This window comes from Lemur catta, chromosome 8 (genome assembly GCF_020740605.2).
Source record: "Lemur catta isolate mLemCat1 chromosome 8, mLemCat1.pri, whole genome shotgun sequence".
Lineage (NCBI taxonomy): Eukaryota > Metazoa > Chordata > Mammalia > Primates > Lemuridae > Lemur > Lemur catta.
In genome coordinates, this window is record NC_059135.1 from 48,857,357 (window position 1) to 48,879,855 (window position 22,499).

General features: G+C 36.0%; 2 protein-coding genes across 3 annotated transcripts; one reads left to right on the forward strand and one right to left on the reverse strand.

Moving 5' to 3' along the window:
* The first annotated feature begins 703 nt into the window (after window positions 1-703).
* Window positions 704-12,793, forward strand: FKBP7 (FKBP prolyl isomerase 7). Of its 2 annotated transcripts, none has more exons than XM_045560354.1 (4): window positions 704-1,541; window positions 2,920-3,071; window positions 8,147-8,277; window positions 12,453-12,793. In XM_045560354.1, the coding sequence occupies exons 1-4, from the start codon at window positions 982-984 to the stop codon at window positions 12,612-12,614; spliced, it is 1,005 nt and encodes a 334-aa protein (XP_045416310.1). In that variant the 5' UTR covers window positions 704-981; the 3' UTR covers window positions 12,615-12,793. The 2 variants fall into 2 exon arrangements, with proteins under 2 accessions (XP_045416310.1, XP_045416309.1); XM_045560353.1 differs by having other exon boundaries at window positions 705-1,541; window positions 8,144-8,277.
* A 3,136-nt stretch (window positions 12,794-15,929) lies between these two features.
* PJVK (pejvakin) lies at window positions 15,930-22,052 on the reverse strand. Its single transcript, XM_045559335.1, has 6 exons — window positions 21,143-22,052; window positions 20,218-20,413; window positions 19,539-19,680; window positions 17,908-18,025; window positions 16,454-16,552; window positions 15,930-16,236 (listed from the first exon to the last, which is right to left on the reverse strand). Exons 1-6 carry the CDS (start codon window positions 21,351-21,353, stop codon window positions 15,944-15,946), a joined length of 1,059 nt encoding a protein of 352 aa, XP_045415291.1. The 5' UTR covers window positions 21,354-22,052; the 3' UTR covers window positions 15,930-15,943.
* Between the last annotated feature and the right edge of the window lie 447 nt (window positions 22,053-22,499).

Here is a 22,499-nt window from a genome sequence, read left to right on the forward strand (position 1 = left end):
GAATTGTCATCACACCAGTGGTTAACCTTGGATAGCAACAATTTTATTTAGAATATAAAACATAGAACTAAACTAAGTTTTAGTCAAAAAATTGGGGCTTTCCCTATCTTTTATTATTTTTGAAAATCCTGCTTTGAAGTGGTCTTCCTCTTACATAATTGACAGTAATTTTCAGATTTATGAAATTTTGCAAACGTTAAGCAAAGCACGTAAAGCAGGCCCAGGGGCTGCGGCTTTTCATTGAGGTAGAATAACATCTCTCCTCCCAGAACCTAATCCAGGCCCACGCAGGCCTGGGGCTTTCTGGTTTGGGTAGTCTTTGGGTATTCACTTGGAAATAAGGTGAAGGCTGGAGAGAAAGATGGATGCCTATGCAATAAATCGGTTACAGTTCAACGTTAATCATAAATCTAGGTGGTGGGTATATGGGTGTTCACTGTAAAATTTAACTTTTCTGTATGTTTTATGAATTTTCATAGTAAAATGAGGAGATGGGGTTGTGTCAAACAAATTTGGCCAAATCCCTGTTGGTATTAGCTGTGATATTGGGAAAAAATGCCCAATACTCAAGTTTCCTCATCTGACGTGGATGATTACAGATCTCACGGGGTTGGTAAGCATTCCTGAGCTTTTCCTGCACTGCTAGAGGCCCTCAAGCCACAGGGGAAAGAAAAGCCAGGCAGCAGGTCGGGAATCGCCGAGGTCTGCGCGTGCAAACGCGTTTCCCTGGGCGCGGGAGCAGCGGCGCCGCAGTTCCCTCGCGTCCGGCCGGCCTTCAGGTTGTGTCAGCCTGGATCCCCTCGATGCATGACTCTGACCCGAGAATGCGCTTCAAGGACACCTCAGAAGCACTCAGAAAGCCACCGCGAGGCTATTTTTAGCGCCCTTCTTCCAGAATGCCTCCCCAATACCCGCTAGTTCCCTAGGGGCCTTAAGAAAAAAGCCTTTTGCGCCCAGAAATGACAACCATCTTCTAATTTTATGATATCCCACCCCACGCTGTTTATCTCGTCTTTTGTCAGTTTTGGTTTTGGAAACGCGTTACTGCCGAAGCCTGAGGAAAGCGGCTGTAAAATATCGGGTTTAGCGAGGAGAAGCGGTTCGAGCGTGCGGTGCGACCTTTGCAACCGAAGGCAGCAACCCGAGAGCTCAGTACCAGAGGGGCACACGCCGGGCCCCAACCCGCGAAACGCTGGGCCCAGCGCGCACAGCCCCGCCCCGGCCCTTTGTGACGTAGGACAATGCCTGCCACGCGTCGCAACTTGGCGGCTGGGGCAGCCACGGGCGCGAGTGACACGCCGCAGCCAGCGCGCTGTTCTTCAGGGAGAAAACATGCATTTCTTATTCACGTTAGTCATTTTCTTTTACCTGTGGAGCTTTCTTACTGCTCAGGGACAAAAGAAAGAAGAGAGTGCAGAGGAAGTGAAAATAGAAGTTTTGCATCGTCCAGAAAACTGCTCTAAGACAAGCAAGAAGGGAGACCTACTAAATGCCCATTACGATGGCTACTTGGCTAAAGACGGCTCGAAATTCTACTGCAGGTAGGAAATGCTGCGAACTGATTCCGCGGCGGGTGGATGCACAAGGTCTTGCCCCTCCCTACCTACCAGAAGCCTAATTGGTTGGTCGTCTGGTTTGTTGTTTGGGTTTTGTGTTTTTTTTAACAGTAAGAGTTGGACCTTTTATTCATGGGGGAAAAATCAGATTTTATGGCAGTACTTCTCTAATAAACTGAATATTACTTTTTAAATTATTGAAAATGTTGGCGGAAGAAATTATCAAAAATACACTACATCCACACTTCCAAGCACCACCACTATTCCTAGGATGTCTAGAATTAAATCAAGGTATTGCCAATAAGGATGTTCACATTTTTCTTTGCCGAGAGTTGGAGTCTCTACAGAAGATTACATAGGATAGTTAAAGATATTTTATTCTTAAGAAGCACCATTTTTACAAGCTGGGAGCCACTTCCTAACTGTATCAAGACGCCACTCCAACAGTATCTTCCCTTGTGACCTCTGCTGGGCCCTGATCCTCCGTCTGCTCCCTCATCCCACCCGCTGCCTATTCTGATTTAATTGATGGTTTATTACTCAGAAGGAGAATGACTTAGCAAGACAGGATTGGGAAATGTTTGTTTTTCTCATTTAGAATAAAATAGAGAAATTCAATAAGAAAATTTTATTTATTTATTTATTTTGAGACAGAGTCTCGCTTTGTTGCCCAGGCTAGAGTGAGTCCTGTGGCATCAGCCTAGCTCACAGCAACCTCAAACTCCTGGGCTCAAGTGATCCTCCTGCCTCAGCCTCCCAAGTAGCTGGGACTACAGGCATACGCCACCATGCCCGGCTAATATTTTCTGTATATTTTTAGTTGTCCAGCTAATTTCTTTCTATTTTTAGTAGAGATAAGGTCTCGCTCTTGCTCAGGCTGGTCTCGAACTCCTGAGCTCAAGCGATTCTCCCGCCTCAGCCTCCCAGAATGCTGGGATTACAGGCGTGAGCCACCATGCCCAGCCAGAAAATTTTAACTTACCGTTAAAATGACCTTTTGAGGCTATACCTGCTCCATCATTTTTTAAAACAAACCCAGAGAAGTTAAAATGTGTTATTTGTACAAGCCATGCAGCTAGTTAGGGGCTAAAAACCCATTAAAAAATTAACTGTTGAATAGTTTTTGTAAAGATGACAATAAAAAAGAAAATGAGATGACTCCTAATGACTAGCTTTGAGCAAGTCATACTTCTTTCTGGCAATTACAGGGAAGTTTGAACCAAACACCCCATCAGGGGTTTAGAAAAAGTGCTATTATGGGGAAAGAGACGATGTTAGAGAGGACTCCAATTTTAAATGCCCAGCTATATTTTAAAGTTTGATTCTTAAAATCAGCTTACCTAAGTATTGGTTTTTATTATAGCCGGACACAAAATGAAGGCCACCCCAAATGGTTTGTTCTTGGTGTTGGACAAGTCATAAAAGGCCTAGACATTGCTATGATGAATATGTGCCCTGGAGAAAAGCGAAAAGTGATTATACCCCCTTCATTTGCATATGGAAAGGAAGGCTATGGTAAGGTATTTAACTTCAATTTCTTTTTTTAGTTATGTTTAAAAATAAATCATAGACATCCGGGTATACATTTCCAAAAGAATTGAAAGTAGAGTCTCAAAGAAATATTTATACACCTATGATCATAGCAGCATTATTCACAATAGTCAAAGATGAAAGCAACTCAAATGTCCATAGACAAAAGAATGAATAAACAAAATGAGTATAGGCATACAGTGGAATATTATTCAGCCTTAAGGAGGGAAATCCTGACACATGCTACAACAGGGATGAACCTGGGGATGAACAGGGATGATTCCACTTATACGAGGTACCTCAAGTGGTTAAATTCAGGGACAAAAAGTAGAAGGGTGGTTGCCAGGGGTGAGAGGGAAATGGGGAGGTATGGACCAATGGGTATAGAGTTTCAGTTCTGCAAGATGAAGAGTCCTGGAGATTGGTTGCACAGCCGTGTGAGTGTACTTTACTGAACAATACACTTGAAAATGGTTATGATGGTAAATTTTACGTTATTTGTATTTTACCACAATTAAAAACCAATAAAAGAAATCAAAAAAATAAAATAAATAAAAATAATCACAGAACTCTATGGCTGTATTTAGTTCAGTCCTCTGTTTACTTATAAAGAAAATAAGACATCTTGGGTATATAGATCTCTGGCCAGAGTTCTTTCCCCTATATTGTGGCAGCACTCATAATGATTGTGAATATTCTATAAATTCTACCTTAGGCTTTTTTATTTGTTTTCAGTATGTTATATTATTACATAAATGTTTATAACACAGATCTTTGGTAAGAAGTACCAAAGTTATAAAACTCAGGAAACTGTAACATATGAGTTTAGAATACAAAAATAGCACTCTAACATTGTAAAAGGAACATCTGAGATATGATAAGTTGTCAGTCACTATTACCCCAACACAGGACAAGCCTTGAAATATTCAAGAAATGAACTTATTTTTTCAACATTTTGCCTATTTTTAAAATCCTGGAATGAGAAGATATGAAAACCTAGGTAAAGCAAATGAGAAAATTGTTTGCAACAGGTATGAATGAAGATTTACTAACCATTAATAAAAATTGCCTATTCCTAGAAATAAGCCAAATCCATACAAAAGCAGCCCACTAGCAAAAAAAAAAAAAAATACAAATAGCCTTTAAACCTATGAGAATACTTAATTTTATTCATAATTAAAGGAAATTATTTTTTGAAATGAGGTCTCACTATGTTCCCCCATATGAGGCCAGGAGTTCAAGGCTGATCTTGTACTCCTGGCCTCAAGTGATCCTCCCACCTCGGCCTCCAGAAGTGCTGAGATTATAGGCATGAGCTACTGCACCAGGCCTAAAGGGAAATTAAAACAAAAATGAGACACCATTTTTCACCCATTGGATTAGCAAAGATAAAAAAGTTGGCAAAGGCAAGGAAAAACCAGCAGTCTCATGCATTATTGCTGGGAATGTAAATCATTCAATATAACAGTATTTTTCAGAAGTGAAAATGCACATATCTTCTGACCCAGTAGTTCCATTTCCAGGAATGTGCACAGAGGCATGTGTAAAAGAACATTCACTGCAGACTTTTTTTTTTTTTTTGATAGCAAAAGACCGGAAACTACCTGAGTATCCATCAGTAGGAATTTAAATAAATTATGCTATGTGCATACAAAGGATTACTGTACAGCTAGTAAAAAGAATGAGGTAGAGCTATACATGTTAATATGTTAAAAATAAAGCAAGACAGAATGTATTCCTGCAAAGAATATTTATTGAGCATCAGTGCCAGGGTCTGTTCTAGGCACTAGGCATAAAGCAGTGAACAATATCAACTCTACTCCCAATCCTCCATGCTTGCATTTTAGAGGAGGAATTTCACATAGGTATGTGTCTACACAGACTATATCTAGAAGGATATGCAGTCATCTGATAACATTAAATGTTCCTGGGAAGGAGGCCTGAGAGTCAAGGATGAGAAGGAAATTTCTTCTCACTCTAATATTTTATACTGTTTGAAATTTTTATCATGTGCATTAGTAATTTTTCAAAAATTACATATTTTTTAAATTACTAACCTTAGTGTAGCAGAATAGAGAGGGAAATTTGTAAATGGTAGGGGGAGGATGGGTAGCCTGATAAGGACTGATTCTACAGCCTCAGACAGGCCCTTGCTCCCTATTTCTGTGTGAAGCCTGTACAGAAAGAATATGTGCCTCCTAACCCTGTTTAGAGCCCCTGCTAACTCCACCTATTTGAAATATTTAGCTTATAAAGATTAATTTTCTACGATGAGATATGGCCACTACCAAATATTTCATGGAAGTGGCATGCCTTCTTTGAGGCTGTTGGTTTAGTTATTAAGAATTCTTTCCAGCAAGACCAGAGGGATCACTGTCTCAAACTGGATGGGAGGGAGGTCAGTGCTGCAAGTCAGGCCCAATCAGACTTAAAACTCCTAACAAGACAGTTCTAGATAACTACAGCTTTATTTTCAATGTTTTTGCCAATCATTTGGTCCCATCAAAATAGCTCCCACAGTACTATAATTTGTATACCCTGTTTTCATTTAAAGGAACCTGGGAAAGAGAAAGAAAATTGAAGATGAATTAAGTTGAATACAATTTTTGTCCGAAAAATTTTGTGTTGAGTTGAAGCCACGTCCAGACAAAATGATGTAGGCAAAGTTTGCCTTTCAGTCTCTTTTATTCTCATTTTCATTTTCAGAGTTTCCCCTTCTCTCTTGTATTGTCTCATCACATGCCTGGATGCTCTGCCTGCCATCAGAGCACCCATTCCCCTATGTGCCTAAAGCACCCACACCCCTCATCAACAGGTGTCCATCCTGGGTCTGTTATCCTAAGGCAAAGGACTGCTTAGTTTATCCTTTTCATAAACTAATTTATGCTTAGATATGAATGACTACTCTGGCTGCCTAAACTTCTAATAAATCAGACCCTTGCTGCAGATAAGTACAAGCTTGACTTATCTCAAAGTTCATATTCAATTTGAGGTGTCTCCAATAAACATAAAAATGATGAATCTCTCTAGAAACACCACCTGCACCTTCATTTTACAAGTAAGGAAACTGAGGCCTAAAAAAGTATGTTCATTGGAATGTAGTTAACTGCTAGCCTTACCCGTATTACAATAGCTTGGATTAGATTGTTTTAAAAGTTGCAACATAGACCATAAGTAACTGTTTAACAAAAAACTTCTTGATTAAATAAGCTTTTTAAAGTAAGTTGTTATTAAGACCTAACATTAGCTATAACTTTATTTTAGGTAGTACTTGAAGAAGTCTTTCCTCTGCAAAATATCCTTGCCTCATCTCACAGAACACCCCTGCATGTCTTGAAATGCATGTGATTTTTAGTGCTTTAATTAACAATATATGTGGTATGTATAGATTCTTTCCATTAACGCCTACTTTGATCTGCTTCTCTAAGTAATTCTATAGCAAATGCATATTTTTCTGTTTTATATACTTTAATGTTTTTGCAAGAAAAAACTAATTGGCAGTATTTTCTATGTTTACAGTAAAATTATTAAGAAAATTCATATATACCTGTGATATTTTTTTGTAAGAAATTTGAACTTGTGTTTTGAATTTGTCTTTCATTATTGTCAGGAGAAGTTATTTTTCTGTCATAAAGAGATTTTCTATCTAGGAGTCTAGACAGAATGGGAATGGGTTTTATAAAAACAGTCGTTAAATCAATCCCTAGCTCTTTTACTCTAAAGTCAGATAATATGTGGTACTTTAGGTTAGGACTTTCACACTAGTCACATGATGCATGTGTAGGTTTTTTTTCTATGTCTTCTATGTCTTCACTTTTGGCTGTAACTTACAACCTCTTTTCTCTTTGGACTACATGAAAATTTTAGCAAGAATTCTCCACTTTTTTAAAGAAATTGGTGTTTCCTTCAAAGGACAAACTTAGCAATTTTTAAAATAAACAACATGGATCCTTTATTCCTCAAATATTGGAGTGCCTATAATAGATCAGGCACCATGTAAGACCCTGGAAATATATTCATGACACAAGCTACCCATTGCCTCTTGGCAAGTCATTTTTTAATGAAATGACTTATCTGAAATAGCCCATAGCTTATTAAAATCATCTGCACCATCAGCAAAAAGGTTAACTTAAGGAGAACTATTCAACTTAATACTTAAAAATTTGTATTGTGATTAGAAGTCTCCTTATAAAATTTTTACTGAGTTTTTCTGTCATTTTACTTATTTTTTAATGTCTATAAAAAATTTGAAAGACAAATATATTGATATTCCTGTTTTATTTATGCTTCCAAATAACTACACAAAATCATTTTCTAAGCAATTACTCATCTACATGTTAAAATTTTTCTGCCCTTGCATTTCTTCTCTGTACTTCCCTTCTTCTGTATGATGATAGAAGTGTATAGTCATCCCTTGGTATCCATGGGAGACAGGGTCCAAGAACCTCCTCAGATACCAAAATTCACAGAAACTCAAGTCCCTCATATAAAATGGTATAGTATTTGCATATAACTTCTGAACATATTCCCATATACTTTAAATCATCTCTAGGTTACTTATAATACCTAATACAATGTAAATGCTATATAGATAGTTGTTATACTGTATTGTTTAGATAAAAGTCTGCACGTGTTACGTACGGATACAACCATCCTTTCTTTTTTTTAATATTTTCAAGTTGAGATTGGTTGAATCCATGGTTGCAGAACCCACTGATATGGAGGGCCGTATCAATGTATTAATAAAAAATCCATGCATTAATAAAAATTACATGATTTGTATTTATGTTAACTTAATCAGGAAACAGTAGTCCCATAGGTCCTTTGAATTGACTTGGTTTAAAAACATGAGAAAAAATTCTGTTAAAAAAAGGAAAAAAAACACAAAAAAATATTTAAAAGGCAAAAAAAACTTTTCTAGAAGACAAGAAAAAAATTTTTTAAGTGTTTAGAAAGTAGTTCTTATAAATATGAAATAATACTATAATGGCTGTTTGTGAATAAATATTTGAACTGTATCTTCAAATATGTTAAACAGTTAAAACTTATACCCTTAGCAGAAGGGAAGATTCCACCTGATGCAACATTGATTTTTGAGATTGAACTTTATGCTGTGACCAAAGGACCACGGAGCGTTGAAACATTCAAACAGATAGACACGGACAATGACAGGCAGCTCTCTAAAACAGAGGTAATTCAAACAAATTTTTTTCATCACAATTTACATCTGTGTTACAACTATTTTATTTCTACCTAGCATGGCCTCTGATCACTGCTTTTATAGAGTTGGTTATTAAAAACTCTAAGCTCTGAGATAATAAAAATATTATTTTCCAATATAAAACTTGTGAGTCATCCTGTTCCACTGCCTTTCTTCCTGCAAGTGGGTCATTACAATCCCAAATTACTCATCTCTACAGGACTCTTCTAATTTATAGACTACAGGAGTGGATCTCTTTTTCAAGCAGCACTTGTAAGAATTTGTAATAGGGAGTAATTTCCACCTCATAGGATTGTGAGGATTACATGAGATTATGAAAAGAGCTAGCAAAAATTTGAATTGGGTGGGCTAGAAAGTTGATAAACAGGAACCAGGGGGGCATGGTGGCTCACACCGGTAATCTTAGAATCCTGGGAGGCTGAAGTGGGAGCTCAGGAGTTTGAGAACAGCCTGAGCAAGAGTGAGACTCTGTCTCTACTAAAACAAATAGAAAAATTAGCCAGGTGCAGTGGCAAATGCCTGTAGTCCGAGCTACTCTGGAGGCTGAGGCAGGAGGATCAGTTGAGCCCAGGAGTTTGAGGTTACTGTGAGCTAGGCTGACACCATGGCACTCTAGCCCAGGTGACAGAGTGACTCAGTCTCAAGAAAAAAAAAGAACAGGAGCCAGGAGTTCAGCAACCTAGCTTCTGTGTCTCTGCCTTATAAATGAATTGAGGGATTAATAAAGATATTATAAGATTAATAGATAACATTTTTTTCACACTTTCTCAGTGCCAGGTATTCTTATAAGCACATTAAGTATGTGAATTTATCTAATCTTGACAATTTATGAGGTAGACACTATTATCATTATCTTCACTTTATAGATGGGAAACAAGATGCTCAGACAGGTTAACTAGCCAAAAATCATACAGCAAAACCAGGCAAAACCAAGATTGTAACCCAGACAATCTGGCTTCACTACTGTATTCTTAACCTTGGGCCCTCACTGCTTTTTTGTGGAAAATCATGAATGTTTCAAGGCTAAGTTGCCTGTTTATTGAAGTCTAGTGCCTTATTTAGTCCCACTGACTATACTCTTGCTTAAAATGAGTAACCCAGTTGTCTCCCCTCCTTAATTCATTTGGAGGCATTTCAAAATGCATAACTGCTACCTAAGTGAGTATTATAAAAGGCAACTGGGTTGATTTCAACTGGTGATTAAGGCCTTTTGCTCTGTTTCTTTTTCCTCTCCCTCTCCAATCCTTTCTCTAACCAGTTCAACTTCTTTCTCCTGGATATTAGTAAGGACTTTTCCCTGAGTCACACTGGTTGACCAACAATGGAAGAGGGAGAAGGGGAGAAGGAACATCTCCTATTTCTTAAGAAGGGCAGCTAGAAGGGTGGCAAACTGTTCCCAGTGTGTACTTGTCTGTTGACTCCTTCTCACCTTTTGTAGGGTCAGTAGCTGCAGGTGAATTCACATAGTACCCGAGGGCTCAGCCTGTGCACACAGACCAGTTCTTATCACAGGCGCACCAAGAGTCACATTCTGCAGTGTCAATACTACTCAGCAGACATTAGGGGATCTTCACTTCTTTTCTGGAAAATAAAAGTAGTGAAAATCCAAATTAGTGACTTACTTAGCTACAATTTCCCCAGATGTCTTTCAGGGATCAGCTATTTCACCAGATGGATGAGAGTAATTTTCACACACTTAAATAACAATAGCTATCTTATTGATGCCCAATAATCATTACTGTGATCCTGACATCAATCCTACAATATAGGTACTTACTGCTCTCCTTTTACAGATGACAAAACTAAGGTTCAAAGAGGTTAAATAATTTATTCAAGACCACATAGCCAGTACATAGCAAAGCCCGGATTTGAAACATGAACTAAAAGAAACTTCCTTTCTTCATCCTCAGAAAGATTTAGTAAATTATTTCTTCAGTATAAATAAGGTGAGGAGGATGGAGAGAGAAATACAGTATTTTATTAAGTACAAAGTGGAAATAGTGTGGGACCTATTACTAGCAAAATTAAGGTCATGTTCTTACCCACTACCTTTTTGTACCTCTGTAGTCTAGTGTACTGGAAAAGGAGTTGATTTTGAGCATCAGCAATACTGGTTATGAAAAGTTAAATTTAATAATTTAGAATATGAGGAATACTTGAGGCTACTTAATATTCTTTATACCTATGTGGGATTACTAAAGAAGAAAAAAGTCTCCCTCATGTAGGACCAAAGCCCCATTTGAGGACAGTTGATATATCCTTCAATAAGATCCATTGATTGTCCTAAAATTAAGTCTATTCACGATGAGTTAAGCATGGAATATTGTTGCTTTATAAGGGCTATCTCCTAAGGAGACATGTAAGATTTCAGGAGTTTTGCAGGGCTTTGCCCTGAAGGAATATGTGAATGTGTTAGTTCATAGTTCATAGATCAAAAGCTGCCTCGCCTCGGGAGGGCATCTCACAGATCAGTTGGCAATGCTTTCCAAGGCCTGTTGGCTTTTGCCTGATTCTGTACGACAAAGCTTGGCATGCATGAGGCCACGGGATGAGAACTGATCAAAGAGTGCCCACCCAACAGACAGACACCTGCAGCTAAAAGCAATTAGCCTAAGGGACAGTTCCTGCTTCACTCCTGACTACCTGTCTCAATCCACAAAAACTAGATAAAGAAATATAGAGCCACTATATTTCTGTTTAGCCTTTTTGCTAAGTGATAGTTTTATCTTAGAACTTAGAAGTTTGTCTTCGAAAGATTTTGTAAATGTTTGCTCACGTAGATAGAGTTAATTAAGGGATCTCTAGAAACTTTTGGGGGACTTTTAACCTAAAATGAACTACCTGTTATTATGTAAATCTGTTACCCCTAGCAACCCATCACTGTACCAATAAATACTGATGTGAAACTTCACTCAGGGCCTCACAGCACACGGGAATGCTAGAGGTCTCCCAATCCCCCAACTATTATAAAATCTATACTTTATAAAACTGTACTTTCATCTCTGTGTATTCTTTTATTTCTCTATTCTATTATTTTCTATGTTCTATTATTTTCCTTATCTCTTGCAACTACCCCTGCCAAAGGGACCTGATTTTTTTGCTGGGAGCGTAGCTAACTCCCTGCAGAATATGTATTTCTGAAAACTCCTCAGGGTTCAACTCTAGCTTTCAAAAATACTCTCACCTCTAAAATGTAGCCTTGCTGAACATTCTTTCCAGATCATTGTGTGTAGCTTTCTTTAGTTACATAGATTAGCACTTTCCAATGGAAAAACAATTGAGTCACATAAATAATTTTAATTTCTTTAGTAGCCACATCTAAAAAAGTAAAAAGACATAGGTGAAATTAATTTTAATGATATATCTTAATTCCATATATCTAAAATATTACTTCATGAAATTAATATACAAATTATCAATATTCTTTTTAAGTCTTTGAAATTTGTTGTATATTTTACATTTATAAAATAGTAACATATTTCAGTTTGATCTAGCCACATTTCAAGTGCTCAGTAATCACATGCAGCTAGTGGCAACTACAGTGGACAATGCTTTCAGTGTGTGTTTGTGTAGAGAAATTTCCTGTTGTGTAGAGAAACAGGGAATACTTCAGAATATCTGTTCTTTGACATTATTATCAGAGAGATTGTCATAGTTATGTAGATTTAGGGGGAGAAATATAGAAGGATAGAAAACATTTTTTTAATTTTCAAAATTTCAAAACCCATAGTTGGGTTTTATTGATTGTATAACCATTACTTTTAGAGGTTATAAAAATACCAATTTAGATTTTATTTACTAATGGAAATGTTTAAGAGTGATTTTCCTTTGGTAATGTGAACAATGTACAGTATTATTGGAAAGAAAGCATTTAGTTTCAACAAAATTCAATTCAAATGCTAATCTTTGAGTATGTACCACTAACTATCTATAATCTCAGGGGAAGTTAATTTGAAAACCTGTTTCTCTCCAGAAAATTGCCTCAAAAGTTAAAAAAAAAAAACTTCAGTTAGCTTTTAAAAATTTTATATCACTTAAGAACAAGTAGTCTTGGGTATGGGTTTCTTTACTGTAAACATTCCTCAAAGTTACTGGAAATTTATTGTGATAACTTTTTATTAAAAAATGTTATTTTGGCCCTCTAGATAAGTCTGTACTTGAAAAGGGAATTTGAAAAAGATGAGAAGCCACGTGACAAGTCATATCAAGAGGCAGTCTTAGAAGATATTTTTAAGAAGAATGACCACGATGGTGATGGCTTCATTTCTCCCAAGGAATACAATGTATACCAACATGATGAACTGTAGCAATTTTTTATTTCTACGGTTTTATTTCTATTTTTTTAGCTACTTACTATATATATAAAACAAAGTCAGGTTTTTTTCCAAATTGCATTTTCTGTTTTTCCCCCAGTGAGAAGATATTTTGATTCCCTCAATACATGTAACTTTGATATAATAAATGTGAGGCTGTTTTGCATATTTAACTTTCAGTAAAGGTATGATTGTGTTTCCTATTGTTTTATCCTGTGAACATGAATTGCAGCACCATAAAATAGACCTCTGTGTCCCAGCAGGCAATTTTCTCCCTTCAGGATATAGAAAGACATACGGTATGTCAAAAAACTTCAAGGTCTTCCCAACTATAACCTTAACCGTATGTATAAACATGTAATAGCCAGTTATATTTTAAATGTTAAAATGCCCCATATTGTTAAAATATTCAGTAGGGACCCAGGAATTAGCATTTCATTTCATGACATTATGGATAGTGGAATATAAAAATCATGGGACCGAAGAGTCTTCATATGCATGCAGGAAGATATTGGTTGTATACCTCTACAGTCTCTGTACCTTTTGCTGCAAGCTTCTGGCCTTGGGTATTTGTTCCAGTGGGGAATGTCTAAAGACATTTGACCAGACCAAAGACTTTTTGCATTTTATCCTAGAGCAGGCATGAAGTATCTACTGCTCTGGGTCTTTACTCCTTCATACATTATTATACATGTGCCATTCCTCTTCTCGTAGACTTGTATAAGGTATCTACCACCTCTAAATTTTTATCTTGATAGTTTTAAATTGATGCCATGGAATTTCTTAGTTTCCAGTTCCCTCTCTCTAGGTATCTCTTTCCTTGTGTTACTTCATTTCACATCATTTTTGTCATTAATAATGATCCTTACAAAGTGGTATGTCATCAAATTTTGATAAATGTATAAAATTTATTTTTGCTACAAATGAGGATATACAGTACCATGGCCATTTTGTGTCATGGTCAAATCATGATGTGATCCAATTTGTTGAGAACAGTGGCTAGGAAATGCTATAGAAGATGACATCAGTACCAAAGCAACTGCACATATTTACTGGAACATAAAAGATTTTGCGCACTGCCTATGCAGGAAAGTACGGACAGGCAGTAAAAAGTTCTGTTCAAAATAAGTGAGTTCCAAACGAATAAAAGCTTTGTCTGTTTTCCAAAACTTGCTTTCCAAACCATTGTTCATCTTTTAACCTCTTTAGCTATATACTGCAAAGTATAGAGGTAACACAAAAAACACCAGATTAGTAGATATCACACATGTGTAGCACAGAATTTGGTACCTCATAAAACAAAAATCTTTACTTTTATTTCCTCCCAGTATTTTTTCATCTCATACTCAAATTTTCTAACACTTTCTCACTTGCTTAATCATCAACTCTTTCAGCCTTTACTTCCCTCAGAAAACCTGCTCAGTTGAAGTAAACTAAATTGATAATTCAATATTCTTATATTTTGGTCGGGAAACTGCCCCCATTCGCTATATCCATATTTAAGAAGTCACTAGAGCCCTTTTATTTGTTCAGGATACTCATATTTGATTTAAATAATATACTGTGCTCCAAAAATACAGTAAAATATATGTGGAAACTATCCTAGAATCTAAACTTTATAATTCTGTCCCATTTTTTTCATGCACAGTACTTTTAAATTTGTCTTAAAAAATTATAGATGATGTTAAATGAGGAGAGATTTACTCTAAAACTTTCACATTTACATAATTAAAAAAATTTTAATCCTTCTATGTGCATAGTATACAAGTATTTTGTATCTACTGTATGCCTTCATATGCATATACTTAGCAACGAGTGCTGTGATGACATTTTGAGTTACAGACTTTTTACATATTATTATTTTTGCTATTGTTTTTTTTTTTTTTTTGAGACAGAGTCTCGCTCTGTTGCCCAGGCTAGAGTGCCATGGCATCAGCCTAGCTCACAGCAACCTCAAACTCCTGGGCTCAAGCGATCCTTCTGCCTCAGCCTCCCAAGTAGCTGGGACTACAGGCATGTGCCACCATGCCCAGCTAATTTATTTTTTATATATATTTTTTTAGCTGTCCAGATCATTTCCCTCTATTTTTAGTAGAGACGGGGTCTCGCTCTTGCTCAGGCTGGTCTCAAACTCCTGACCTCGAGCAATCCTCCCACCTCGGCCTCCCAGAGTGCTAGGATTAAAGGCGTGAGCCATCGCGCCCGGCCTTTGCTATTATTTTAATAAAGGTGGATAGTAAATTAATAGCTTAAGTTGTTTATGTATGAAAAATTCAGATGTCTTAGAGTAGATGAAAAAGATCTTTTAGAACTAAATATGTTAAATGTTTTAAACATTTTCAAAGAAAAAATAGATATGCCCTATCTGCCTTAACTTTATAATGACAGTAGTGAGTTTTATGAAGATAAAACTTGGAAGCATATGTATGTACATCATAGAATGGCAGCCCATTACTACTATCTGTTACCCTATGAACTGTGTACACAGAACCCCATGCTGAGCTCAGTGTGCTTTCAATTTGATACTGCAATTAAATATTTAGGATTACATTAAATTATTAACACATTTTTCTCATTTTACCAGACCTAGGGCAATAGTTAAAACAGCATAAAGTTGCCACTTACGCACTCTTGTCCTTAAATGTTGAATTAAAAGTTGATTAAAAATAGATATTTAGAAAAACCTTTTAATTATATAAAAAGACATCTAAAACAATAGACTAAATCCAAATCCCAAAAATGATTCTAAAGTGACTGGCAAATTTATGAAAGAACACCTAAATTTCATATTTAAACCTTTTATGATATAAACAATATAATGTCCATGACAATTTATGAGATAGACACTATTGTCATCATCTCCACTTTATAGATGAGGAAGATGATAACCAGACAAGTTAACTTCTTTTTTCTTCTCCCTATTTTTTTTTTTTTTTTTTTTTAGACACAGTCTCCCTCTGTTGCATGGGTTAGAGTGTCATGGTGTCAGCCTGGCTCACAACAACCTCAAACTCCTGGGCTCAAGGGATCCTCCTGCCTCAGCCTTCCGAGTAGTTGGGACTACAGGTGTATACTGCCACGCCCAGCTAATTTTTTCTATTTTTAGTAGAGACGGAGTCTCACTCTTGCTCAGGCTGGTCTTGAACTCCTGAGCTCAAGCGATCCTCCTGCCTCAGCCTCCCAGAGTGCTAGGATGACAGGCGTGAGCCACCGTGCCCGGCCTCTTCTCCCTCTCTAATTAATCAAAGCAAACCTAGATAATTTAGAGATGGTTTGTGGCACAACTTCATCTAAAACACCAGCAAATATATTAATTTTTCATTTTATTTCATTCTTTTGTGCCAAACATCAAAACAAGGAACTGCATGAAGTCTCACATACTTCTGTCCATCAACAGAACATTGAAAGCACCCATAAACCGTCTCCCTTTTAAAATTCCCCATTCCACAGAGTATGCAAGGCCCTTTTGGAATGTTGTGATTAAGTAAGTTAACTCGGATATGTGTCCCTTCTTTGAGCGAAATATCAGTCATGCTGAGAGGTTTGTCATAGTAGTCAGAAAAGAGATCATCCAAGTAAAGCTGCGAACGAGAAATGGCATCCATCACTCTTCTATCTAAAAGGACAAAAACAAATGTGTTATAAGTCAAAATAAAAAATACATAACCCAACTGTATTTATAAATACCTGAATCTTAACCGTCAGTCATGAAATGATGAGGCTTTTAAATTTAAATTTTTCCTTAACAGATGGGATTACAGAATAGATAACCTCATGTTATCCTTAATCCAGAAAGAAAAAAATACATTCAAAATACTCTTCAGTGGACATACTTCTTTCAAATAGTATGTTTCTCAATCTGTAGAGCAGTGCAAACGTTGCCGTTTCTTCCCTTTCAAATCCTCCTTTTGACACTGAAGTGACACAAAGGTCTACAAAAAAATTTTTAGAAGATGTTATAAGTTGAACAATTCATATTTCACAGGGTGTTTTATGGGGTGATGAATTCTGGTACAAACTATTCATTGTCTTTTTTTAAGTTAAATTTTATAATTTTTAGAAAAGGTAACGTTTACATGGCACAAAATTCAAAGAGTACAAAAAGGGGATAGAGTGACAAATCTCTAGCCCACCCTGAACCCAGCCATAGTCTTCCACCTTAAAGGCAACTCTGTTAAATTTCTTGTGTATGCTTCCAGAAATATTCCATATATTTTATAAGCATAAAGGATGATGTATAGATTATATACTTGTGTATGTATATAAAATTCTTTAGGCCCAAAGAGTCACATACTATACATATGTCTTTAAAATATCCCTTAGAAATTATTCCATGTCAGGACCTATACTCATTCATTCTTAATGGCTTCATAGTCTTTTGTAAGGATGTACCATGATTTAATTAGTATCCTTAAGGTTGTTTCCAATCTTTTGCTATTAAGAACTCAATATCCTTGTACTCATATTTATTCCTCCCAACAGCCAATATAACTTATACCCAAAGTGTTCCAAATAGAATTTACTTAGGGTGTAATTTTGTTTTGTTTCTGGACTCCCTATTCACTCCTCCCACAAAATTGCAGACACAAACAACAACAAAAAAAAACCGGTCTAAAAATGTTTATAAATTACCATAGCTAGGGGGCCCCCTTGCTTGATCCTTTGGGCTACACCTGGACTTGTGCCAGTTGGCCAACTAACCTTAAAGACCTGTAAAATGGAGAAATCTAAAGTGAGCTGTATAATACCTCTAAATCGAGGTTTTATACAAGATGACAATTTTGGAGGAAGTATTTGTACTTTTAAAGTTATCTTTTAGAGGGAGTGTGGAAGGAAGCTGGGTCTGCGATAGGTAAAACTGAAGTAGGAAAAGTTGTCATTGGGTGCCCTGGTTTGGGCACCCGGACACTTCAGATATCTTACTGTCTACGTACTCCTCTATTTGCCAGAAACTACCTGTAAGAGGGTTATTCATTATCTCCCCAGGTAAGCCAAGGAATACTTTGTCAGTGGATTGCATTTTAGCCCTTATCTATAATTGAAAGTGGGGTAGTGAGGAGCTACAGCCTTAACTGAGAAGCAGAAAAGAGGTACTGGATAAGTAGAGAAGGGAGGACCTTTCCAGCTACCTCATTAAAGTGTAAGATTGACAGTGCTGAGAGCATCACTCTTCTGTAATTATCAGACACTGAGAGAGAGAGAGAGAGAGAGAGAGAGAGAGAGAAAGAAAGTTTTCTATGTTCTTAAAACTATAATCATCTGTGTTTCATGCAGATCATTCACTCACCAAAGGCACCATCCAGGTAAACGAAGAGTTCAAAAACACTGAAAGCTATGGTTGTATGTGCTGGGAAAACAATAGCTTTGTCCCTTCCCCTGGGATTCTGTTCATCCATAAAATGAAACTATATTAAATAAGTAAAATATTAGTAAGAAACACAACATACAAGGGTAGCTTTTTAGAGAAACAAAGTATCTCCTACAATCCTATCAAAACAAAACAAAACTTCCCTAAGTAAAGATATTCTGTTTGAAATAAACTGTTCATAGCAGAGATCTAGTGGTCCAATGGGGACTCATGGTCTACATTAGGAAATTTCTCTCTACTTTTTCCACTTACTTTGGTATTGGAGCCAATGACTGGTGCTACCACAACAGTAATGCTCTCTGGAGTAGAAGCCTTTTTCTTTCAACTGCAAATCTTAGAAAGCAACAATGTTTAAGTGCTAGCTAGAGTTGAAGTTTTCAGCCTAGACTGTCCACTGTTCCAAAGCTATCACCAACAATCGAGTAAATATTTCAGTTTGTGTCTCAAAAATGATACAATGTTAATCAGAATTTGGTGGGCAGCTGAATATAGGTACTTTTATTTGTATAGATTTGAAAAAATTATCATTGAACCCTATCTTTCTAACAATTGGTTTTCATCCCAGCAAGTCATTATTAGGCATCACTGAATGACAGGATACATAGCATCATAATTCAGCTGAAAATTAAACACATTTTCTAATTTTTTAAAAGGACTTAACTAACATTGAATAAAGCATGTTTGGCGATTAATATTAACTTAGAAAAATCATTTTGTTTATTTTTTTATTTTCTGGGTTTTTAAAATCAGAGACAGGGTCTCACTCTGCTGCTCAAGCTGGTCTTGAACTTTTCAGCCTCCCAAAGTGCTGGGATCATAGGCATGAGCCACCACATCTGGCCTAGAAAAATCATTTTAATATAAAAATATAAATTCAACTTTTAAAATTTCAAATTATAAACTATACTTAAAACTATAATCAAAGAATTCAATTTTTATTCTTAAAATAGCACTTAGGCCAGACATGGTGGCTCATGCCAGTAATCCTAGCACTATGGGAGGCTGAGGCAGGAGGATTACTTGAGCCCAGGAGTTTGAGGTTGCAATGAGCTATGATGATGCCACTGCACTCTAGCTGGAGCAACTGAGCAAGACTCAGGAGGGAAGGAAGGAAGGAAGGAAGGAAGGAAGGAAGGAAGGAAGGAAGGAAGGGAGGGAAAGAAAGGAAGGAAGGAAGGGAGGGAAGAAAGAAAGAAAAAGAAGGGCACTCAACTAGTAATAGGAGGTATTCCAGTATACATATTATTTCACAAGAATTAGTGGTTTCTTTTTTGGGTTTTTGTTCATGCCCTTTATTTTTTTATTATTTTTCATTATTTCCATAAGATTAGTATTTTGTTTGCGTTATATTATACCTGTTTAGAATCCAAGTTTTCTTGGACTTTTTTCCATATTCTGAAACAAAGACATTACTACGCAAAATCCTATACAATTGCAGGTCTTTCATCTCAACATTTCACAAAATACACAAGTCTTATTAGAAGCTGAGTACTTTTTAAAAATTCCCATGGCAACATTTTATTAAAAGAAGCCTAATAAGTGTGGTTTACCCGCATTGCTTCCCCACGAATTCCAGCATGCACAGACAGTGAGCACTGCCGTGTGGTTCGAATGCTTTCCATGACCACACACAATACTGCCTTTCTGCTATTCCTTGACTGACGGATCAAGCTGTGGTCAAAGTTAATTTTTCTAAAATAAAGAAGACACATTCACAAGACTTTAACATCTAACTATATATAATCAGGTACATTTTTTGCTTTCATATGTTATTCATTCACGATTTGCCTTAACTAAATCAAGGCAGGCCTAATACAAATCAGAAAATACATCCAAAAGAAATTCAATAATCTGCCTCTCCTTTCTATTAATATTTTCTTAAAACATGCCCATATAGAATGTCTTATTCTATCTGTTGAGAGTCTATTGGAGGAGACACTTAGTATATTTGTTGCAGACAGATTCCTATATTATTTTAATCTAATAATTTAGCAAATATGTGTAAAGCCAAAGTGATTTTGTGCAACAATTAAAAATTTTAAGCCAAATGCTTTTGGATATCTACACTTATGCAAAGTTTGAATATACTACTAATTTGAGTATTTCAAACATATACAGCAAATTACACTAGTAAAATACGTCAATGTTTTAAGCATTCTTTGTAATGAAGTTTATACAGTTAAAATATTTAATGAACACACTAATGTATATCAGGATTATTATACTGACCGTGTAGTGATTTCTTTGAGTAATGTTGATACTTCCACTTCATGTTTGGTTACTACACCAAAGGAAGCTTTTACTGCAATGGAATCTGATCCCGCAACGTTAATCCCCACATCATTTCCAATATGGTTGCCTCGCCTTCCATACAATGAAACATCTGATTCATCTTCATAATTCAGTAATTGATAAGATGAAATACCTTTACAAGAAGGAACTTAATGATTTTTAAATGTCTTGAACTCAGCTTATGTAGATTATACATAGTAACATGTTAATTTACAATTGAAGACTCAAGTACGCAAATGTTAGAAAAAGCCAACAGTTCAAACCAAGATTAAAAATAGCAATTCAATTAATCATACAACAAAAAGAAACAGCCAGAATTGTTAAAATGAACTCAAATTTTCTGTGCAGCCAACAAAACATCTTAAGGATCAAGACCCATCATGTGGTTGAAAGAAAAACAAGTGTTTATAAGCAATAACTTGTCAAAATATTAATTTATTTCATAATCTAGCCTTCTAATACATTTGTGTACCAATTGTAATAAATCATAAAACACAAATTACTTTCATCTCATTTGACCATGAGATAGGTAAACTGCCCAAATAACATCCCATTTTATAAATAAATATATCATATTCTAAGTTGAGTTGGTTAATTTATAAAATAATTGATAGATTTGCAAATTATTTGACCAATAATAGATTTGATACTATATAAACTTTAGACAGTGTTAATCTAATCTTAATAATGTTGATCCTACTATTACTACTATCATAATAAAAATTTCTCATAATAAAAGTTGCTTTTACTGACAGTGTGTACATATTACTGATATAAATAGATACAAATATATATACAACCTATGTTTAGGTTACCAATAATATAGCTGAATGAGTAGTCACTCTCAAACATTTAAACTTACCAGCTGCAATTTCTCTGTCTCCTAGCAGAATATCTTTCAGTGTAAAAGGTGTTGAGGTAAATTTATATCTAGGAAACAGAAAGCATCGCTTCTTTTTTACCACCAGACTTAAAGGTTGATATTTGTCAGCTTCACTGAGGCTTGGAACAGGAACTAATCTCCCTCCATCTCCAACTTGCTTGACAAAGCTCTTGGTAGCAGCAGCAAACATATTAATATCAAAATGTCATCAACTGCAACCCCCAGATAAATCCATTTTCAAAGAAGAAAATCAGGCACAAAATTAAGCCTTGCTTGATTTTAAATATAATTATACACCTTAAAAATACAAAGCGTGGTTTCACCAAGTAGTTTACCAGCGTACAATTCACTGTCTCCCCTCGTGTGCACAGGTAATGAATTATAGATCAACGGTGTAAAATGATACACTAAAAGCAAGTCTAATTTGGAATGGCAGGCTATACCACTAAAATACACACAGAAAACTAATAATTTTAAAATATGACCAAAGTCTTTGATGAGGATCACAGTTGAGAGTGATTTGCCACTGGCACTGGGCCAGTTTTAAAGGAAGCATATAGCCCTATGGGAAACAATGCAATTAAGGCACTAACATTAGTCCTGGGTATCACCCACAGTGGACCTAGTCCAAAGGGAATTCCTTCACAAGTCCACCACTGGAATTCTGGCAACAGAAAAGTGCAGTTTGAATCCTCATGGTATACAGTTCATTGAGCATTTCATTCATTTTTCATCTTGTATGTTTACAAAACCAAGTGTTAAATATAAATTCACAGACCAGACGGAAACAATTATATACAGATCTTTATAAAATACTAAATTAAAGCCATATTACACATAAATAAGTGTAAACTATTACCTAGTAGTTTCTTACTCTAAAGCTGGGAACATAGACTACATCTCTTTGAAATGGAGTCCTCCTTCATTTTTCTCTCTTTCATCCTCATTATCCTAGTTACTCAACCTTTAACAAGAACTATATAAGGCTTTGGCTTGTTTTTAAGTAATTTTGTGGCTAAAAATAAATTTTAGAAACCAATCTAAGTGCTGAAATATTGTTTTGCCATATGTGAACGTCAATATGTTTTGAAATAGCGATTACGTAGTCCTTCCAATAAGATATTCATTAAAATGTAACATTGGTGGATAGTAATCTACATACATGCATATACACAAAGAGGAGGGAGAGGAAGCTAGAATGGGCTTAATTCAAGCCTTAAATTAAAAAAATTAATTTGATTACATTCTGAACATCTTTCACTTGCTTTCAAGTATCCAGGGCTGCCACGCAAACAAAAAATAAATTACTTTTAATAACGTCCTTTCATGCGAGTAG